At 47.7% G+C, this 19,251-nt stretch overlaps 1 protein-coding gene across 2 annotated transcripts; it reads right to left on the bottom strand.

Annotated features, from left to right (window-relative positions):
* Nucleotide 1: 1 nt before the first annotated feature.
* Nucleotides 2-12,891, bottom strand: ACTL6B (actin like 6B). Of its 2 annotated transcripts, XM_059693629.1 has the most exons (14): nt 12,773-12,891; nt 12,260-12,336; nt 11,892-12,057; nt 11,489-11,589; nt 5,221-5,318; nt 4,494-4,588; nt 4,322-4,428; nt 3,557-3,646; nt 3,340-3,401; nt 3,115-3,229; nt 2,896-2,976; nt 2,701-2,796; nt 2,411-2,497; nt 2-127 (listed from the first exon to the last, which is right to left on the bottom strand). In XM_059693629.1, the coding sequence occupies exons 1-14, from the start codon at nt 12,795-12,797 to the stop codon at nt 47-49; spliced, it is 1,281 nt and encodes a 426-aa protein (XP_059549612.1). In that variant the 5' UTR covers nt 12,798-12,891; the 3' UTR covers nt 2-46. The 2 variants fall into 2 exon arrangements, with proteins under 2 accessions (XP_059549612.1, XP_059549613.1); XM_059693630.1 differs by lacking the exon at nt 12,773-12,891 and having other exon boundaries at nt 11,892-12,094.
* Between the last annotated feature and the right edge of the window lie 6,360 nt (nt 12,892-19,251).

The following is a 19,251-nucleotide window of genomic DNA, read 5'->3' as shown; positions in this document are numbered from 1 at the left end:
GCGGGCGGAGTTGGGGGTTAGGGGTCTTTTCTGCGTTGGGGAGGCCTCAGGGGCACTTCCGCTCCACGCACTGCTTCCCGCCTTCTTCGTATTCCTGCTTGGAGATCCACATCTGCTGGAAAGTGCCCTGGGTGCGGGGGACGACAGCGGCGGTCAGGGGGGCCCTGAAGGAACGGGGGGGGGGGGGGCGGGGGGGGGCGGGGGGCGGGGCGGGGAGCCTTCCCCACATTCCCTCCCCGCTCCTCCGTCCCACCTCCCTCCGGCAACGGCCTCCCGAACCCCAACCCGCGCCATCATCCCGCCAACCCCTTCATTTTCTGGGGGCGAATACCCTCCTTCATGCCGGTCAACCTAATGTTGATTCATTCATTCAACAGGTATGAATTTCGCACCGTCTGCCCTGGGCCAGGCGCTGTTTTTGAGCTGGGTGGTGGAACTTACAGCCCCAGGCCAACCAACCAGCCCCTCCACAGACACGTAAATGCACACATTCCATCTCCACCAGGCATCCTAACACTCCACCAGGCTTTACAAACTGGTCAAGTCTTCCCTCATTCCCAAGAAAAATCTTTCACCCACCATTCCTGCCCCTCCTGACTTGAGATGGAGCTGTCTCCACTCTGGTGGCCCACCCCTACTGAAACTTGCCCCTGAGGTCTCCTGCCCTGGGCATTTCAGACTGTCTCTTCTCTTTGATGGCTGCTTTGTCTCTGCCTGAGAGTTGATGCCTGTGTCCATGGTTCTGTCCCTTTTTCTCTCCTTGGCTCACAGAACAAGGCTTCCTGGACCAGCTCATGCACTCCCTTGACTTCTCATGAGCTAAAACCCACCCCTCCCCCAATATTCCGTTTCCCTTGCAGATTTCCACGCTGAGTAACAGAGCCAAATGCTTAGCTGTCTTTTAGGTACCTTTTCTTGAGTGTCCCTCAGAACTTCAAACTCAGCGTGTCCACCACTGAGTTTATTATCTTCCCCCAGTTCTGGCCCAAGCTTGTTTCTGTGGTCTTTCTTTCCTAGCACTGCCCAATAGCGCGGTCACTAGCCACATGCGGCTACTGAGCGCTTGAAATGTGGCTGGACTGAACTGACATGTGCTCTATGTAAAATGCACACCGGATATGGAAGACAAAGTCCAGAAAAAAAGAATGTAAAATATCTCAATCATTTTTATATTGATCATGCCTTGAAATTATATCTGGATATATTGGGTTAAATCAAATATATATTCTTTAAACTTAATTTCACCTTATTCTTTGGACTCTTAAATATGGCTGTTAGAAATGTTTAAATTGCATATGTGACTCACATTACAGTCCTTTTGGGCCTCATCCTAGATCCCCTTCCCTCTTGCTTCTTGTATCTAAATAGTGTCCACATTCTGTCAGTCGGACCTCTGGCTCCCAAATCCACCCCCTAATATCTACTCCTTTCTCAAACCCCAATCATAGTAGAGACCACTGGGCCCAAGTGAGCTTCCTAAATTATAATTAGACTGTCTACTGTGTCTGCTCACTGCCTTTGGCCTTGCCTGCCTCTGCCCCTGGTCCAAGCACCCTCTCTCCCTCTTTGCCTCATGAGTTCTTACTCAGTCTTCCCATCTCAGTTTGAATGCTCCTTACAGGCCCTTCATGATCCCTGAACTGGACCAGGTCCTTCCTTAAAGGAATACCCTCACACTGTGAGGACTTCCTGTTTAATGGTCTTGGCCTCTAGACTGTTCCTGCTCATGGAGGCAGGGACCGTGTCAGGCTGTCTGTACGCTTCCGGCACACAGGAAGCCCACAGTAGCAGTGTGTGGCTGGCATGCTCAGCCCTGAGTTAACTTCGGGCTGTCAGCCTTCTGTCTCTGCGGGGGCTCCCCCCTAGAGGACGTCCCCTCTGTATGGCTGACGCTCTCCAGCTCCCTGCTCAGTACCTTGCTTCTGCTCCCGCAGCAGGTCCAAGCTGAACTCATCACCTACTGCCCCAGACCAACCTGCCTGCCTCCTTCTCCAACTGCCCCTGGTTCTTCACCCCATCCGCACAACCCGGGGCTCCAGGACAATAGAGCCTCCTTCCAAGCTTCCCTTGGGTCCAGCTCGCACTGGATTCTTAAAGACACAGTCTTCTCCAACATGCCTGTGCCTGTCACCTAAGCTTCCCCCAAACCTTCAGTGTCTCCTGCCTGCTGACCACAGAGGGTGGCTCACCCTGGCACACAAGGCCACAGCAATCTCATCCCAACCAACCACTCCAGCCTCATGGCCTCTACTCCCTGATTTGTTTCCTGTGGAACATTAACCTTTCTGGGACCATGCCTGCCCTTTCTCAAAAATAAATGTTTGTTGAATGAATAAATGAGGAGGCAGGCAAGACACTGGGCTTTTCCCTTTCCCACAGTCAGAGCCAGGCCAGACCCCTTCCCACTTACGAGTGAGGCCAAGATGGAGCCTCCAATCCAGGGGCTGAATTTGCGCTCCATGGTGCTGTTGCTGGCAATGAGTTTCAGTCGCATGCTCTGGGGGAGAACAAGGGCTTGGGGAAGCGGACGCCTGGGTTCTGGGAAAGGGCAGGGCTGGGGTTGGGGAAGACTGGGAAGCCACAGGGGGAAGGTTCTGCTCTGGTGGCCAGAACCCTAGAGGTTGGGGAAGGAGGACGGATTGGTCCTGAAGAACTAAACCAGGACTGGAGTCAAGGCCCTAGTTGGGGGTAGGTTCCTACCGGTGGGGTCTTCTGGGAAAGCTCTCTATTGAGCCTGTCTGTGAAGCCCTGAAGCAGTGTGTTCCCACCAGTGACAATGACACTGCCGTAGAGGCCCTGAGAGCAGTGAGGAGGAGTAAGCCGACAGGGAACAGCCCTTCCCTGTCTCCCCACTTCTCCAGGGCCCCTTTGCCCAGCTGAAGGCTTGGGCCTCACCGGGCGAATGTCGATGTCACACATGCCGATGCTGGTGGTCACCACATGGCCCACACCTAACATGGTGTTCCCCGAGAGGCCCTGCAAAGAAAGGTGACCTGGGCTTTGGGCCTTCTGCCCCTTCTCCCCAGACTCCTGTGACCCTTCCCAGCCTCCCCCACACCTCGGCATCGGGGGAACCCAGCCAGCCCCACAACAGTGCCCTCCAGACAGCCCAACCTTGACATTGGAGGGATCAAACAGGCCCTCGGGGATGCGGAGCCGCTCAGCACCGTAGTCTGTGTTGTAGCCATTGGGCATCTCATAATGCACAGTGGGCATCTGTGCAGCCACCCTGCCCAGAAAGGAGCAAGACTTTGTTTTTGATCATCGCAAAGGACCATAGGACCCCCCTGAGCTCCAGGCCTGCCCTCTTTCCCACCCCCAGCTGTGGGCCCCACTCACTGCTCATCATAGGGAGAGTCTGAGACCTGCAGCACAGAGGCCTGGAAGTCCTGGATCACCTCCTGAGAACCCAGGGAGGTAGTGAGGGTTGGCCACCCTCCTCATACCTCCACAACCCCATGCCACCTGCAGGGCCTCTGTCCCTTCCTGTCTACTCATGCAGGGGACTAGCAGCTAGGGAAGGGGTGTTTTAGGAGGATCGTCTCCAGGGTCTCACATTGCACATGTAGTTATGCCAAGACTTGGAAACCTGGGGTAGCTTCTCCTTCTTCTTCCAGTTTGGTGGGGCGCCCTCCCGCACGGGCTCCTGTGGGGGTACAGCACCCTTCCTCATCCCATACTTGCCCAGCGCACCCTGACCACACCTACATTCCCAGCGCTCATTGGCTCTGCAGCTAACAGGCACTGGGCTCTCTGCTCTGTGGCCCACAAAAGGTGTTTCCGTCCCAGTTAGAGGAGGGATAGTGGGGAGAGCCTGTTCCCACGAATTCCACCCATGCAATTGGTACAGCTGCTCTGAAAGACCCGGTCAGAGAAAGCTGAGGGAATAGGGAACACAGTGGGAGACCAGAACCTTCAGGAAACAGCCTTTACTGAGCCATGTTCCATGGGGTGGTCCAAGCAGACCCTTGCATGTAGTATGTCATTTGACACAGCAGCCTTATGTAGTGTTTCACGTTTCAGGGGAAGAAAATGAGGTTCGGGGAACTTCAGTCTCATGCTCTAGGTCACACATGGTAGACGCAGACCTTGAAACTGACCCCAGAACTCATCACACTGGCCCTTCACATCGTGCTATCAGCTGGCTGTGTGACCGAGCCCACGGCCCTCCGCCTGTCTGAATCTCTGATGCCTTGATTGTAAATTGAGAAATTGGACCCAGGGTCCTCTGAGGATCCTTGCTGCTCCCCGCTCTTATATCTAATGAGATAATGGGCCGGCAGACATAAAGTGAGGGCCCAGGATGCCCCAGAGGCCCCACCTTGGCAGCAATCATATAAGGTGGGATGATGTCAATGGCCATTTCTTGAAAGAGCTCCCGGCACTGCATGGAGATGAAGTCCCCTGCCAGGGGTGACTTGACGATGCCTAGGAAGGGAGAGGTGTCAGAACCTGGCCTCCCAAGGCACTCCCAACCTCTGCTGAGACCCCACCTTGCTGCAGGACGTAGCCATCATGCACTGGAATGGCCGTGGTGTGGGTGGCCCCACTGTCCAGTACCAAGCCGGTGGAGCGTCCGTTCGCAAAGCTGGCATAGGACAGGTAGGTCAAAGAGATAGCAGCAGCAAATGAGGGGGCAGGGACCCAGGTCTGACCTCTGCTATGCTGAGGTACAGCCCATTCCCAGTCTGCAAATGTCTCCTTGTTTGCGACCCATCTGCTGAAGGAAGGCTCCTGAGACCTGTCACTTTTCCCCTCTCTGACTCACAACATCTTCCTCTTGTCCTTCTTTCTGAGCTCCCAGCCTGTCTTTAGTCTTGGTTTTATGTCCTAGGGGCTCCTTGAAATTAGGGGCCATATTGCCCGAGTGCATAGCACAGGGTTCAATGCAAGGCAGATCCTTAAAAAAGTAAATGCTGATTAGCTGTTTGGGAAGGAAACGCCTGTGTCGTATCCACCGCCTTCTCTCCAGCCCCAGCCCCTACTTGGCCCAACTTTCTCTCTGCCCAACCTGATCCAAGAAATGGAAGTGACTCCTGACTGACCACCCCAGGGTCCAAGGCATTAGTCCACTGGGGCCTTCTGTACTAATGGGGTTCATGGGGGTGTCCGCCCCTCCAGGCCCTTATCTCCACAGAATCAAGCCTAACCCCCAGCTCAGCAGGCCGCACTCCCTCTCCGGCCCTCCACCCAAGCAGAGCAGCTCAGCCCAGAGGATACGCGGTGAGCACAGCAGTCTTGCATAGGAAGAAGGCGGGAATGTTGTACTGTTCAAACATCAGCTCAGTCAGCTTCTCCCGCTTGGCCCGTGTATTCCACTGGGGAGAGAGTGCAGGAGGGAGGACTCAGGAATGGAGAGGCACAGCCCCATGCACACACACACACACACACACACACACACACACACACACGAGGTCGTCCCTTTAACCCACATTGACCTTTAGAATGGGAGAACTATAAAGAAGTTTAAAGACCACTATCCAAACTCAGGTGAAGAAGACAAAACTCAGAGAGAGATAGTGATTTGCCAAAGGTTATATGGTAGAGCTGGGACTCAAGTCATAGTTTCTTGACTCCTGGCCCAGTGTTCTTTATTGTACAATATACACACTTCAGGCTCCTCCTAGCCCCCAATACATCTCTCTTCTTCCCCATTCTAATCATTTCAGAGGTAAGAAGGCTGGAGATATTTTTGGGTAAAAATGGTGGATTGAATACAAACATCTAATTTTATTCCCTTCTTAGGATCCCAGCAAAACTATAATCAAGGGGCAATTTAAAAAGACATAAACCCACAAAAACCAACAAACACATGAAAAGATACTCAATGCCGATGGCCATTAGGGAAATGCAGATCAAAAGCACAATAAGATATCACTTCACACCCACTAGGATGGTAATAATAATTTGAAGGAAAAAACCAACAACAGAAAACAACACGTGTTGGAAAGGATGTGGAGAAATTGAAACCATTGTAAGTTGCTGGTGGAAAGGTAAAATGGTTCAGCCACTGTGGAAAACAACTGGCAGTTCTTCCAAAAGTTAAACATTAAATTACCATATGACCCAACAGTTCCACTCCTAGTTATAGACCCCAAAGAATTGAAAACAGGTACTCAAACAAATCTTATACACAACTATTCATAGCAGCACTATCAGCAATAGCCAAAATGGAAACAACCCAAATGTTCATCAGTGGATGAATAGAAAAGCAAATTGTGGTATATCCATACAATGGAATATCACTCAGCCATAATAAAAATCAAAGTGCTGATATATACTGCAACATGAATGAATCTCAAAAACATTATGCTATGTGAAAAAATACAGACATAAAATATCACATATTGTATGATTCCATTCTATGAAAAACACAAAATAGATATAGCCATAAACACAAAAATCAGATTGATGGCTGCCAAGGGTTGGGGCAGGGGGAGTGGAGATGGCTTTATGAAAATGGATTATCTTTTGGGGTGATGAAAATGTTTTGGAACTAGATAGAAATGATGGTTGTACAACATTGTGAATGTATTAAATTGTTAACATTAAAAAGGTTAATGTTAGCTGAGAGAGGGAGAGAAAGAGAGAGACAGATGTCCTCAAAGGTTGGGAAAAATAAGAAAGGAGAAAACAGCACCATATTTTCCAAGACTGGAGATCGGATAGGTGAGTGGTAACTGACTTCACAGATCCAAAAATGCTGACTCATAGGCAGTAGTGGAAAAAATCAGAAACAACCTGTGTTAAACTGCAGAATCCTCACAGGGCTCAGGAATGGGTCATTTCAGGTATCTCTGGAAGTGGAAGTGAAGGGAAAGCTAAAATAAGATTGTTTAAAGCTCTTCAAGTAACAGATCCTACACTCTTTCCCCAATTCCATATTACTGGGCTATTGCTCACCCTAACTCAGGAGAAAAGTGGAAGAATACGGTGAACATCAGTCCTATTCTCTCACTTGGCTCTTAGAATGCTGGTGCCAGGCCTATCGTTAGGATGGAAATCTTTCCTGTGAGTTACATCAAAGATATGAAGATTCCATATATCAGAGGCTGCCTAACAAACATCCCAGTCAGAGCAACCTATAGCAAAGGTCATAGCTGCCACCCCACACAGCTTCCTATCAGCTTCTTTTATTTTTTGGGTCAATCCTCACTGGAGGATATTTTTTCCCTTGATTTTTAGAGAGAGTGGAAGGGAGGGGGAGACAGAGAGAGAGAGAAACATCAGTGTGAAACAGACACAATACTTGGTTGCCTCTGGAAGGGTCCTGACAAGGGCGGGGGATTGAACCTGCAATTGAGGTTCATGCCCTTGATCAGAATGGAATGCTTTATCCACTGAGCCAAACCAGCTAGGGCTCTATCAGCATTTTAGTCACTCATCTTTTCAAAAATATTTTTTTATTGATTTCAGAGAGGAAGGGAGAGGAAGAGAGAGAGAAACATCAATGATGAGAGAGAATCATTGATTGGCTGCCTCTTGCACACCCCTTACTGGGGATCTAGCCCACTACCCGGAAATGTGCCCTTGACCGGTATCAGACTCGGGACCCTTCAGTCCGCAGTCCCTCGCTCTATCAGCTGAGCCAAACCAGCAAGGGCTTAGTCCACGATCTTAATCATAAGCAGACAAACAAGGATTTGCATAAATCTAAAAAAAAGCCTGTAAAATGAGGTAGAGCCCGGCTGGCCTGGTTCAGTGGTTGAAGTCGACCTATGAATCAGGAGGTCATGGTTCAATTCCCGGTCAGGGCACATGCCTCGGTTGCGGGCCTGGATCCCCAGTGTGGGGCATGCAGGAGGCAGCTGATCAATGATTCTCTCTCATCATTGATGTTTCTATTTCTCTCTCTCTTTCCCTTCCTTTTTGAAATCAATGGAAAAATATATATTAAAAACATTAAAAATTAAAAATAAAATAAATTGAGACAGAGAACCCAAAAAAAGGGCATGAGGTGGGGAGGGAAACAGCTTAGGAGAACCAAAATTATGCAGGGACACAAAAACTTTCAAAAGCAAAATTTATAATATCCTTTATGAGATAACAGATGATATTGCACCCATAACACAAGAATAGGATACTCTAAAAAGTAGCATTTGTGTAGCAAAAAAAAAGAACTCCTGAAAATTAAAAATACAGGAGCAGATATGAAAAAATCAATAGAAGGGTTAAAAAATAAAGCTGAGCCCGGCCTGTGTGGCTCAGTGGTTGAGGGTCAACCTATGAACCAGGAGAACATGGTTCAAATCCCAGTCAGGCACCCAGGTTGCAGGCTCGATCCCCAGTAGGGGGCGTGCAGGAGGCAGCCAATCAATGATTCTCATCGTTGATATTTCAATCCCGCTCTCCCTCTCTGGAAGCAATAAAAATTTTAAAAATCTGCCCCCACTTTGTGTACCCATGTACTTATTAAAATGTAATAAAGCTGAGGGAATATCTTGGAAATTAGAGGGGAAAATGAAAAGGTGGGAAAAAAATACAAAAATTAGAGAACCAGTTCAAGAGGTGTAGAATCCAAATAATAAGACTTCCCAAAAGGGAGAACAGAGAAAATTGAGATAAATAAGTAATTTAAATTACTGAATTAAATAATTACTGAATTATTTTTTTCACTGATTGACACAGGTTTCTAGATTGAAATGACATACTGAGTGTCTAGAGCAGTGACTTGCAACCTTTTTCATTTTACAGCACACATAAACTAATTACTAAAATTCTGAAGCACACCCAAAAATATATTTTTTGCCGATCTGACCAAAAAAAGTATAATTTTGATTCATTCACATTGAATGAGTGTTGGCTGTTGTAATTTTTTAAAAATATATTTTATTGATTTTTTACAGAGAGGAAAGGAGATGAATAGAGAGTTAGAAACATCGATGAGAGAGAAACATCGATCAGCTGCCTCCTGCACACTCCCTAGTGGGTATGTGCCCGCAACCAAAGTACATGCCCTTGACTGGAATCGAACCTGGGACCCTTGAGTCCACAGGCCGACGCTCTATCCACTGAGCCAAACTGGTTAGGGCTGTTGTCATTTTTATTTATTTATTTGACAATCTAAGGGAAAAGAGGTCAGTGACTCTGACTAAATATTTAGGTATTATATGTTTTTAAGATTCTTGTGGCACATTGAAAATCACTGGTCTAGAGCAATTAATGAAAATAAACCAATATAATAGTGTGAAATTATAAAACACTGAGGACAAAGTGAAAATTCTATAACTTTCAGAAAGGAAAAAAAATTACATCAAAGGATCAGAAATTAGATATTTTCAGCCTTCTGGGTGGCAACAATAGAAGCTAGACAACAATGGAGAAGTACCTTCAAGATTATGAAGAAAAATGATTTCCAATTTGGAGTGTTATGCCTAGCTAAGCTATCAATACAAGATCAGACACGCAAGGTCTCAGAAAGTTTACTTCCCGTGACTTTTCTAAGGCAATTACTGGAGGATGTGTTCCATGAAAATAATAAAGCATGTTTTAAAAAGTAGTCATGAGATGCAGGAAACAGGATTTTTAACATAGGAGAGAAGCAAAGGGATTCCCTAAAATGATGGTGAAGGGAGATGTCAGGATGATAGCTATGTTCTCTGTGTAGAAGGCAACCAGTCCAAAGTGGAGCAAATCAGTAGATTCTTGAAGAGATTTCTTCAAGAAGATGAAACTGACACAATGCCAAAGTAATTAATTTTTTTAAAAGTATGTGTTATCTAACTTTGTTCTCTTAAGATTTTTTGACTATTCTGAGTCCCTTGATTTCCATATGAATTTTATTTTTTAAAATATATTTTTATTGATTTTAGAGAGGAAAGGAGAGGGAGCGATAGAAACATCAATAATGAGAAAGAATCATTGATCGGCTGCCTCCTGCATGCCCCCTACTGGGGATCGAGCCTCCAACATGGGCATGTGCCCTTGACTGGAATTGAACCTGGGACCTTTTGGTCTGCAGGCCAACGCTCTATCCACTGAGCCAAACTAGCTAGGGCAAGGAATTAATTTATTGAGAAAAGTATAAATAAATGATGAATAATTTAGGTTCACACTTTTTTTAAAATCCTCACCCAAGGATATTTTTCCCATTGATTTCTAGAGAGAGTGGAAGGGAGAGTGAGAAAGAGAGAGAGAGAGAGAGAGAGAGAGAGAGAGAGAGAGAAGCATCCACGTGAGAGAGACACCTCACTTAGTTGCTTCCCACAGGTGTCCCACACGTCCCTACTAGGGCTAGGGGACCTGCAACTGAAGTACATGTCCTTGACCAGGAATCGAATCCGTGACACTTCAGTCCCCAGGCTGACGCTCTAACCACTACTGAGCAACCGGCCAGGGCTAGAGTCACACTATTAAGTAGATAGGAAACTATGCAAAATAAACATCAAAACAATTTCAGTTCTAGGAAAAACAAAAGGTTGTGCAGGAAAGAAAAAGTAACCATAGTTTATTGCCTGGCTCAGCCCTGATTAGTATACATAATAATAACAGTGTAAATACTGAATATTGATCTTAGAAAAACCTAAAATACAACTGTACATAAAAGTGGGAGTGCTGGGCCAGCATTGACCTATGAACCAGGCAGTCATGTTTCATTACTGGCTTCAGGCTCGACCCGCAGTAGGGGTCATGCAGGAGGCAGCCAATCAATGATTCTCTCTCATCATTGATCTCTCTCTTTCTCCTCCCTTCCTGTCTGGAATCAATAAAAGTATAGACTTTTTAAAAGGTGGGAGTGCCCTAAGCTGGTTTGGCTCAGTGGATGAAGTGTCGGCCTGCGGACTGAAGGGTCCCTGCTTTGATTCCAGTCAAGGGCACATACCCAGGATGCAGGCTCAATCCCCAGAAGGGGGTGTACAGGAGGCAGCCAATCAGTGATTCTCTCTCATCATTGATATTTCTATCTCTCCCTCCCTTTCCCCTCCTCTCTGAAATCAATTAAAAACATTTTTTTTTAAAAGGCGGGAGTAGCAAATATGTGTGATGTGGGCTGGGGGAGGAAAGAGAGCTAAATGCTCATTTTCTATAGTTGGAAATCCATGGATAATGCCTAAAACTAAAACATCCACAGGTAGCATTTTAAGTATGTCAGTGATTTGAAAGAAAATGACAAAATTAGCTAAAAGAGAGAAAAGCAGCTGCCTCTGGAAAAGGTAAATGGAAGAGAGCATAAATGACAAATTTTTTCCTTAACATACTTTATAAAGAAAATTGATTATTTATGTGCATATATAGCATTGACAAAAATTTAAGTTAAAAGTTCAAAAAAGGACTTTACAAGAAAAATAAAAGTGGATAAGGCTGGCTGGGGGAAGGGTGAGTGGATAGAGTAGGAGGAGAGAGAGGGATGGAGACTAAATCAGGGCGGAAGGAAGAAGATGTGGCTGGAGGGAAAGTCTGAAAATTGAGATGGGTGAGTGATGACAGAGGCTTGAGGAGAGGTGAATGATGGGCCCCAGGTTGGACTAGCGCTGGAGGAGGCACTTACCGGCGCCTCAGACATGAGCACTGGGTGCAGGTTTGGCTCGGACTTGACGTGTTTGCTGTAGGTGTGATCCAGGATGGCGCGGAAGCACTCCCAGTCCTCGACTGGGGCCAGGATGCCAGCAGGAAGAGATGAGGTTGGGCAGGCAGGGGTGCAGAGACAGGAAGGAGAGGAAGGGGAAAGACCAAGTCCAGGGGAGGGGAAGTGGGATCAGCTCCGGTGGCAATCCCCCCTTCCCAGGTGTCTGGGAACTGGGCTGGGAACTGGGCAGCTGTGGGAAGCAGTGAGGGGATCCCTGGGACTTGGGTGGCTGCAAGGAAGACTCGATGGGTGTGGGGTGCTGTGTCCCGGATTGAGGGGTGGACTTCAGGTCTGTGTCAGGAGGCGGTGGATGGGGGCCCCTTACTCATGCCATTTTTGAGGGGTGACATGACCTCCGCTCCATCCCGAGGCACATGCAGGGCGTTGGTGTCGATGTGAAAGATCTTCCCTTTCTTCTCTTTCTCCCCCTCCAACTCCAGCCCGCACCCCTCCTCTGCGGCCAGCAGCCCCACTGTGGTAGGGAAGTCAGCCTGGAGGCGTGAACCGGCGGGGAGAGGGATCAGCCTCCTGCCCCGTCCCAGCCCTCGGCAGGGCCTCAGCCCGCCCTGGGTTGACTCCCACCTTCCCGCTCAGCAAAGCTGCTCTCTGGGCCGAGAGCCCGGGGTTCCTGGGAAGCCTGGAGAAGCGTCCGTCCGGAGGCCCTAGGGTTTGGGAAGGGGCTGGAAGGCTCACCTTGGGACAGTCCTCCCCAGCGTATCCAGCGCGGACTGAGAAGGAGCCAATGTCAAAGACCAGCGCGCCCACCTCATCTGTGTCGGGAGACAGGTGTGTGAGGGGGTCTCCCCCGACTCTCCTCCCCTGGATCGTTCCGAGGAGAAGTCACGGCAGAGCCACCTTCAACACCGGCCGAGACGCGTGGGAGCTTGGCTTGGAGTCCGGAGTCAAGCTCCCAGAGTCCCTTCTTGCCCAGTGGCCTTATTCAGGCCGGTGTCTTTGCTGGCAAGGAAGGGCTCGGGCCCGGGCGGTGGTGGGTTGAAGGGTGCAGAGGTTGGGCCAGGTGCGCGCGCGAGTCTGGGGAAGCCCGAAGGTAGGAGGGGCGCAGGACCCCAACCCAGGGCTGGACCCGCTTGAGCACCGAGGTGACAGGCCCCGGGGTGCCCAGAGCTTGAGTCGCGCCAGTCGGGGCGCAGGGCTGCAGGTGGGGCCCCACCAGGCTTGAGAGGCCGAAGCCGGAGGCTCGCTCACCTCCGCCGTAGACGCCCCCGCTCATAGTGCCCGCTTTAGCTCCGCTCGCGGCCCGTGGGCGGCGGCGGGATCAGCACCGAGGCGGCCGGACAGCTCCCGGGATCCCGGGTGGGGCGGGGCGCGGGGCGGCCAATCGCAAGGCCGGATCCCCCACCCCCAACGGCACTGCGGATTGGGTACGAAGAGAGACAATGACCCAGCCGGGGGCTGCTGCTTTAAAGGGATAGACACCACTGCCTTCGGTTAGCGTGTGGTTAGCAAGAACGGTGAGACGGGCCCTGAAGGATAGGCAGGCAGAGAGCAGGAGTACCCAAGAGATGGCGACCATGGCCATCCGGAGACCAGGATTCTGCAAGGTGACTGCTGCTGGGGCCCCTCCTCCCTTACCCCCCTTTTTTAAAAATTGATTTTGAGGGAGAGAGAGGAAGGGAGAGGGAAAGAGAAACATGATGTGAGAGCGGAAGACTGCCTCCTGCACGCCCCCTACCGGGGATTGAGCCCGAAATCTGAGCGTGTGCCCTGACTGGGAATCAACCACCAGCCTTTTGGTGCACTGGATGATGCCCAACCCGCTGAGCCACACCAGCCAGGGCTGCTCCCTTACTTTTTAAATTGGGACCAACGAGAGGGTGCCATAGGCTGGGAGAGTCATCCACCCTCAGGTTCCTGAGGAAGGTTCTGCCATACCCAGGCCTGAACGAGATAAGGGGAGGGGGGGAGAAGTGGGGGCGGGGGACGAGAGGGAAATGTAGGGGAGTGGGGGTGTCTCACCTTCTCTGTCTTTCTGATGGCCCCTCTTTTCCTTGTCTGTCCCTTGGTGCCTGAGCACACTTATGTATGCATTCATACATGGTGCTCAGCTAACCCAGCCTCAGCTTCCTTTCCCTATTCTATCTTCATCTGTTCTCCTCAGAAGATATTTATCAAGTAAACAACTAGAAGGCTCCTAGATTCTTCTGGGCTCCTGGCCACCTCCACAGCAGTTTTGATAGCAAAGGTGAAGGTGAAGGTGCCTGCATTGTTTCAGCTGTGAGACTCTTATGTGAGTATGTGTATAGGTGTGTGCTTGTATGCATGTGTTTGTATGTGTCAGTATGTGAATGCATCTGTGTGTTGGAGGCACCTCCACCTACTTGTTTTGGGTTGGGGAGCATTAAGATTAGAGGAAGAGGGTACTGTGTGATGGGAGAATGCCCCTGAAGGTTCTCTGCTCACCAGATGCCCACTCTGGAAGGACAGATGGCTTGAGTTGGTTCATAGATAAACCCCTGGCAACCTGGGTATTTCACATGCTGAGGGTTGGTTCCACGTCTAGGCCTGGCTCCCCACATTGGAGGAGTCCAGGCTTCAGTGGGAGGGATGAGCTATAAGGGAGATAGCTTATTCAAAAGCTGGGAAATTGAAATATTCTTGAGCGACCTTTGGTCAGTCATTGCTGCTATAAATTGAGGCCCAGATGAACTGGACGAGCCCCTTAACTTCCTAGCGCCTGCATTGTTTTCATCTTTCAAAATGCTGAAGTGATAGTTAAAGGGACACTGGAGGGGAAAGTAATTTTATTTAGGGCCTTCACGTCTCCTTTTGTTGGTATTTAATGATGTTTCTTCACTTCTTCTGTAAATTCACCTGTCAGTTCCTACTACCCTCTCTCCCACCCCAGTCTGGATCTCACATTCAGAAACTTCCCCAGTTGAGAGAAACCTTACTGATCCAACTCTAGATTTTACATGGATGTAGAGGCGGACCCCTGTTTTGGGTCACATAGCCAACTGGGAAAGAGCCAGGAGTAGAAATCACATCTCTTATCAGCCAGTTGACAGATGACTTTGTATCATAACACCTTTCGGTGCCTCTCCAAGCTTCACTCTTCCCATCTGTAGGACAGCTGTAGGACTTAATCTGATGCCAGAATCAAGAGCTGGGCATGTAAGACTACTCAGTAAATGTTGGGTCCCAAGTATGTCCCTGGGGAATTTTTGAGGCTTTAATGTCATTATTCATAAGTTAGAAATCTAGCACATCTCTATCTGGTAATGATAAGTGAATTTTCCTGTGATGGTTGGTGGAAAAGCTAATTGAAAAGCTAGTTGCCTAACTACAGGACTTGGCCAAGTCAACTGTGGCCAATCTTCATTTGTCATTGGATCTGACATGCTATTCTATTATATTATGGACATAGTTAAGGTAAAGGTTATTAATATATTTCATTCATCCATTCATTGATTTAACAAGCATCTTTTATGTCTACCATGTGACAGGCATTGTGCATGGCATGGGAATGCTGCAGTGCATACTATATATCCCAGCTCTCAGGAAGTTTGAGTGTAGCAGGGAGCTCAGGCATACATGAAAATAGGATGAAATGGAGGCCTAAAGGAGGGAGGGGCCTCCTGTCTTTGAGAGTCCAGGGAGGCTTCTAGAAGTGAAGTCTGAACTGAAATATGAAGGATGAATAGGGCTTCACTAGTGAACAAAGTGGGAAAGGTCTTCCTCATAGAGAATAGCATGTGCAGAGGTCTAGAGACATGAACATTTCTGGCATATGTGGAGCTCAGTGTAAAAGGAGGGTTGGATATGAGCTGGTGGCAGAGACCACTGTCAGGGAGAAATGAGACTGGAAAAGTAGCAAAAGATAAGTTCGTGCCTGGACTCTATTTTTTTTAAAAAAATATTTTTATTGATTTCAGAGAGGAAGAAAGAAAGATTTATAGATAGCTGGATAGACAGATCAATGATGAGAGAGAACCATTGATCAGCTGCCTCCTGCATACCCTGGGGATTGAGCCAGGGCACGTGCCCTGACAAGGAACTGAACTGTAACCTCCTGGTTCATAGGTTGATGCTCAACCACTGAGCCACGCTGGCCAGGCCTGAACTCTATTTTTATTTAGTAAACACAAAGCATCTACTATGTGCCAGGCACTGTTATTAATGTTTTACAAATATTGAGTAATTTAGTCTTCATAATGACCCAATTATTACCTGCATTTTGCAGGGGAAACAGGCATAGAGAGATTAAGTGACTTGCCCCAGGTCACTCAGCTGGTAAGTGACAGCTGAGATTTGAACTGTGAAAAGTATTGATCCTGGGGGAAATGTTGCCATGCTTCTATTCATTTCATATATGTTCTCTAGGTGCTTGATAGACACTGGGAATAAAATGGCTTATATAACTTATGCAACTCTTGTCGGGTTTAATGTCTATCCTGGAAGATGGATGATTAAACGGTTAATTCAATAAAGTCAACTGGAAGTTCTCACATTAAAGGTGCTCATTCAGGAAAGCCAAATCTGAGCACCTGGTAATGACATCAAAGATGGTAGGACCAGGACCCTCAGACCCCACACCTTGGAAATGATTTGGCTCTTATGAGGGTCTGCTCATTGCTTGGTGAGCTCTCCTTCAGCTCTCTACCAGATAAACCAAGTGTCTTGGCTTCATAGGGAACCCCTAGCCAGGGGAGGCAAGTGCCCAGAAATAAACAACCCAGTAAGGCTGAAATAGGAATGCAGCCAGCATTGCAGTGAGGCACAAACAACAGTGTGCTCAGGGAGACAATACTGAAACTAAGCCTGAGAAAATTACCTGCATTTTTCCAGCTGACAAGGAAATAGAGTTGGAATGGGAATGGAAGGCATTCTGATCGAGAGGGTACAAGACCCAGCCTACGTGTCATGCAAAGAAGTTCGGTCCTTCTCATGAAATCGATGGGGAACTGTCACATGGTTTTGAACAGCAATATTATATGATCCAATTTGCATTTTAGAAAGATATCTCTGGCAGTTATTTGGTTGTTTGATTAGAGAGGGACTATCCTAGAGGCCAGGAAATAGGCAAAAATCAAGGGAATAGCAGTTGGCATACAGCAGAAGAGATGGATTTAAGAAATATACAAGAAGCAGCATTGACAAGATGTATCCACCAGTGTGTAGACTGCTAGCCTTACATCAATAGTCATCTCCCCCTTTTCTTTTTTAATAATGTTTTAGCTGAGTATATGGCTAGAGACTACATTTCCCAGCCTTCCTTCATTCTGGCCAACTTCTGAGCAGAAGTTAGTGGTGTCCTTAAATAGGAAAGCACTTGTGCTTCCCATCCCCCACCCCAATCTCATCTCAATGCTAGTGGAAGCTGCCTGGGCCACACTGGTCACAGAGATGGATGCTAAGTGTTGATGATGGCAGAGGTGTCCCCACAGTCCTGAAGTCTCTGTTATAGCAGTTTGGACTGTACTAATGAGTTGAGCATACTTTGAATATGTGCAGTAAGGAAGTGAGAAGCTCCTGGGTGGATGGTGTTAACTGGGCCAAGAGATTCAAAGACAGGGTAGAGTTGGGTAGACTGGGGTGGGGTAGAAGAAGATAAACTTAGTTTTGAATATATTGAATGTGAGATGTCTGAGAACAGTGGTGTGTAGTAAATGTTTTAACAATAAGCTCTTGGAGAAAGAGGAGCCCTGACTGAAACATTTGCTGATTTCCCTGGTGTAAATATGTCCACTGTCATGATTATAAGTTACTACAATAAATATGATTTCACTGAGCAAGGAGGAGTGGGGAAGAGAGGTACACAATGGGACCTTGTTAGCTGGTCCGAGCTGGCACAAGTTGATGCTAGCACATCACTGTCCATAAGCATTCAGATGGAGATATTCAGTCTGCAGACAGACATACACCAAGTCATGAAGAAAGATATCTGGGCTGCAGACAGAGGTTTGAGAGTTATGAGCAATTAGTGGGTAGTTAAAATCACAGTAATAGATAAAATCACCAGTAAATAGCACAGACAGTGAGAAGAGGAGGCTGAAGTCAGGATCCTGGGGGAAAAAACCTACACAAACAAGGTTTCCAGAATGCCCTGAGGAGGGGAAGCAGGTCAAGAAGCCTGAGAAAGAACAGTTAGAGGAAGGAGGAAGTGCCTCACTACCTGTCAGAGCCAGGTTCTCCACATGTGCTCTAGGGCTTCTGTCTCCTCAGAGGAATTGGTCATTCATTGGTCATCCCCTACCTCTCTGAATCCTTCACCTCCCTCATCCACCTTCACCCACACGTCCTTTCCATTATCCTTTAAACAAACTCTAGAGCAGTGGTTCTCAACCTTCCTAATACCTCAACCCTTTAACACAGTTCCTCATGTTGTGGTGACCCCGAAGCATAAAATTATTTTCATTGCTACTTCATAACTGTAATTTTGCTACTGTTATGAATCGTAATGTAAATATCTGATATGCAGGATGTATTTTCATTGTTACAAATTGAACATAATTAAAGCATAGTGATTAATCACAAAAACAATATGTAATTATATATGTGTTTTCCGATGGTCTTAGGCAACCTCTGTGAAAGGGTCGTTAGACCCCCCCAAGAGGTTGCGACCCACAGGTTGAGAACCGCTGCTCTAGTAGCTCCCATCAAAACACAAATATCTGGACCCCACATTCTCTTTCCACTGATATTCCACTTTTCTACACCCTCCGAGTGAAGATTCCCAAAGCCTTGGTCACTTTGGTTGTCTCCACTGTCTCATTTCTCACTCACCCTCAGCCCACTGCAAGCAGAACATCCTTTGCAAATGCTCAGGCAAAGTCACCAGTGGCCTCTGCTTTACTCAATTCTATGTGCACTTCCCAGTCCAGTCTTGCTTCATCTCTCTGCAGCATTCAACACCATTCATCATTCTCTTTTTGGAACACTCTCTTCTTTTGGTTTCCAAAACTCACATTCTCCTGATTTTCTTCTTAGCTCTCTGGCTTCTCCTTTGGCAATCTGTGTCCCTCTGCCTGACCTCGGGCCATCTTGTCTTTCCCCTGAACCTCTTTATGACTTCATATGCTCTAAAACATCACTCGGAAGGATCTAATTCAACCCAGACTCTTCTGCTGAGCCTCAGACCTGTTTGGACAGCCACCTACTGAACATTCTTCCTTGCACCTCTCTAGATACCTCAAACCTAATACATCCAAACTTAAAACTCTTGCCCTGGCCAGTATGGGTCAATTGGTTGGAGTGCCTTCCCGTACACCAAAAGGTCTCTGGTTCAATTCCCTGTCAGGGCACATACCCAGGGTTGCGGGTTTGATTCCCAGCTGGGGTGCATTTAGGAGGCGACCAATCCATGTTCCTCTCTCACATCGATATTTCTCCCTCTCTAAAGTCAATAAAACATATCCTTGGGTGAGGATTAAAGACAACAACAACAAAAAACTTCTTGATCGTTCTTCTCAAATGTGGCCCTTCTCAAATGTTCTGCTCTTAGTAAGTGGTACTTCCAGGATTATTGTTATTTAAATAATTATCTACCATCTGTTCCCTTTATAAACTGCAAGCTCCCTGCACACAGAGAGGGGTGCATGTGTTCCCAGTTGTAATCTCAGTGCCCAGGACAGTGCCTGATAGATCATTCGGATTCGATAAATATTTGCTAAATGAGTTAAAATAGGGAAGCATATTAGCACAGAAACTAAAGTGAGGGGAAGCAA

The sequence above is a fragment of the Myotis daubentonii genome, chromosome 4 (assembly GCF_963259705.1).
Source record: "Myotis daubentonii chromosome 4, mMyoDau2.1, whole genome shotgun sequence".
Lineage (NCBI taxonomy): Eukaryota > Metazoa > Chordata > Mammalia > Chiroptera > Vespertilionidae > Myotis > Myotis daubentonii.
This window is presented reverse-complemented; position numbering and strand designations above follow the sequence as displayed.